A 1,468-nucleotide genomic window follows, 5' to 3' on the forward strand; every position below is an offset into this window, starting at 1 on the left:
GTATGAGTGTGCGCGTCTTTGTAGCTTCTCTGATTGACTCCTTTCGTCTTGAATTCCCATTTGTTGCAAACTGCGTTCTTTCCTTGCTCTAAGAAAATGTTTATAACAGGCCCGCCCGCCTACCGACCACCGCCTGCCTTCGACGCGAGGCTTAGTCAACTCATGTTCTGAATGCGCAGTCAGCGTGGAGGAGGGCGGCGGTGCCGGGCCGCGGGCGGTAGTTATCACGACGCTTTGTTAACCGCCTGGGAATTATGGCCTCGATTCTCCCTTTTTGCTTTTGTTTCCACCTGCTTGGGTCGCAGAGTTTATTGGTTGGAGTACTTTGGGGATTCAATTATTTTATCATTTTTTATATATTTTTTCTCAATTCCAAATAAAGGAGCAGGTATATAAACTTGAGTGTATGAAATAGTTGTGAAATGTTATTAGATAACTGGATGTGGTGGAAGGACTATGTCGAAATAGAAGTCACTGTGTTTGTGCTGTGATGTGCGATGCGCGGAGCAGATAGAGGCTGCGGTAGTCACAGCTGCTCCGCGTGCAGGACGTTTGACGCCCTCAGGGCAGGCTTTTGGAGCACGGCCTGCTTCTTCTTTCCCAGGCCCGCCGAAGGCCCCTCGCAGCCTCTCCAGAGGAACCGCTGGTCTTCCAGGTCGGTCGGAAACTACTCCAGGGCCTCGGGCAGGATGGGCTCCACCAGGCCCATGAAGAGTGGCGGCGGCTTCATCCACGGGGGCTTCAAGGCTGCCGCGCTTGTGCATCGGTCGCCGCCCCGACCCGGGCTGACCCGTTCGCGCACCACGCTGGACGCAGGCTGTGCCACCCCACTCCTCCGCCCACTCCCTGGCCCACTCCTCCTCGGGCCATTCCTTGGCGCTCTCCTCCTCCAGCCACTCCCTGGCGCCGTCCGCCTCGTCCCACTCTCTGGCGTCGCCCTCGATGACGGAGCTGACCCCGTCGCCGTCCACGCGCTCGCTCGCCTCGTCGTCGGCGTACTCGTCGCAGTCGTCAGCCACGCTCAGTCGCAGCTCGTCCAACCTGAGCCTCGGCTGGCGGGAGTTCCGGGCGCGGCGGAAGCCCTTCGCCGTGCTCTACGACGGGCAGAAGGCCCAGTCCCGCGGCGGTGTTGGGGAGGGGTTGCTGCCGGCCCTGCGCCACCACGTGCTGGGGGAGAAGAAGGCCAGGGCTGCCCAGAATACCAAAGACTCAACCAAAGAAAGTTCCTCCCGCTCGACCAAAGACTCGGTGCTCGCCAAGGAGGCGGGCGTCGCCGCTCGCACCTTCACCAAAGCCACAACCAAAGCTCCTCCTTCGGACGCGAAGGACCACAAGGACGCCAAAGGATCCTTTCCTTTCCAGCATCGCAAAGACCAAGCTCAAAGGACGCCGAGATGACCTCCGACGCTTCACCACCAGTGTGCTGCCGGCGCACTTGCTCGGCCTTGCCAAGCACGCCGCCGCCAGG

At 59.8% G+C, this 1,468-nt stretch overlaps 2 protein-coding genes across 2 annotated transcripts in view; both read left to right on the top strand.

Moving 5' to 3' along the window:
- LOC119588666 overlaps nt 1-1,462 on the top strand; it is a 14,033-nt gene extending 12,571 nt beyond the window's left edge. Inside the window, exon 2 of the mRNA XM_037937302.1 lies at nt 383-1,462. Within this exon, the coding sequence (XP_037793230.1) occupies nt 943-1,398 (456 nt within the window). The 5' untranslated portion in view covers nt 383-942 and the 3' untranslated portion in view covers nt 1,399-1,462. The remainder of the gene's footprint in view (nt 1-382) is intronic.
- The window catches only part of LOC119588665, a gene marked incomplete in the record, with an annotated part of 53,301 nt that overhangs the window by 37,080 nt on the left and 14,753 nt on the right, over nt 1-1,468 (top strand).

Source organism: Penaeus monodon, chromosome 24 (genome assembly GCF_015228065.2).
Source record: "Penaeus monodon isolate SGIC_2016 chromosome 24, NSTDA_Pmon_1, whole genome shotgun sequence".
NCBI classification, from domain to species: Eukaryota; Metazoa; Arthropoda; class Malacostraca; order Decapoda; family Penaeidae; genus Penaeus; species Penaeus monodon.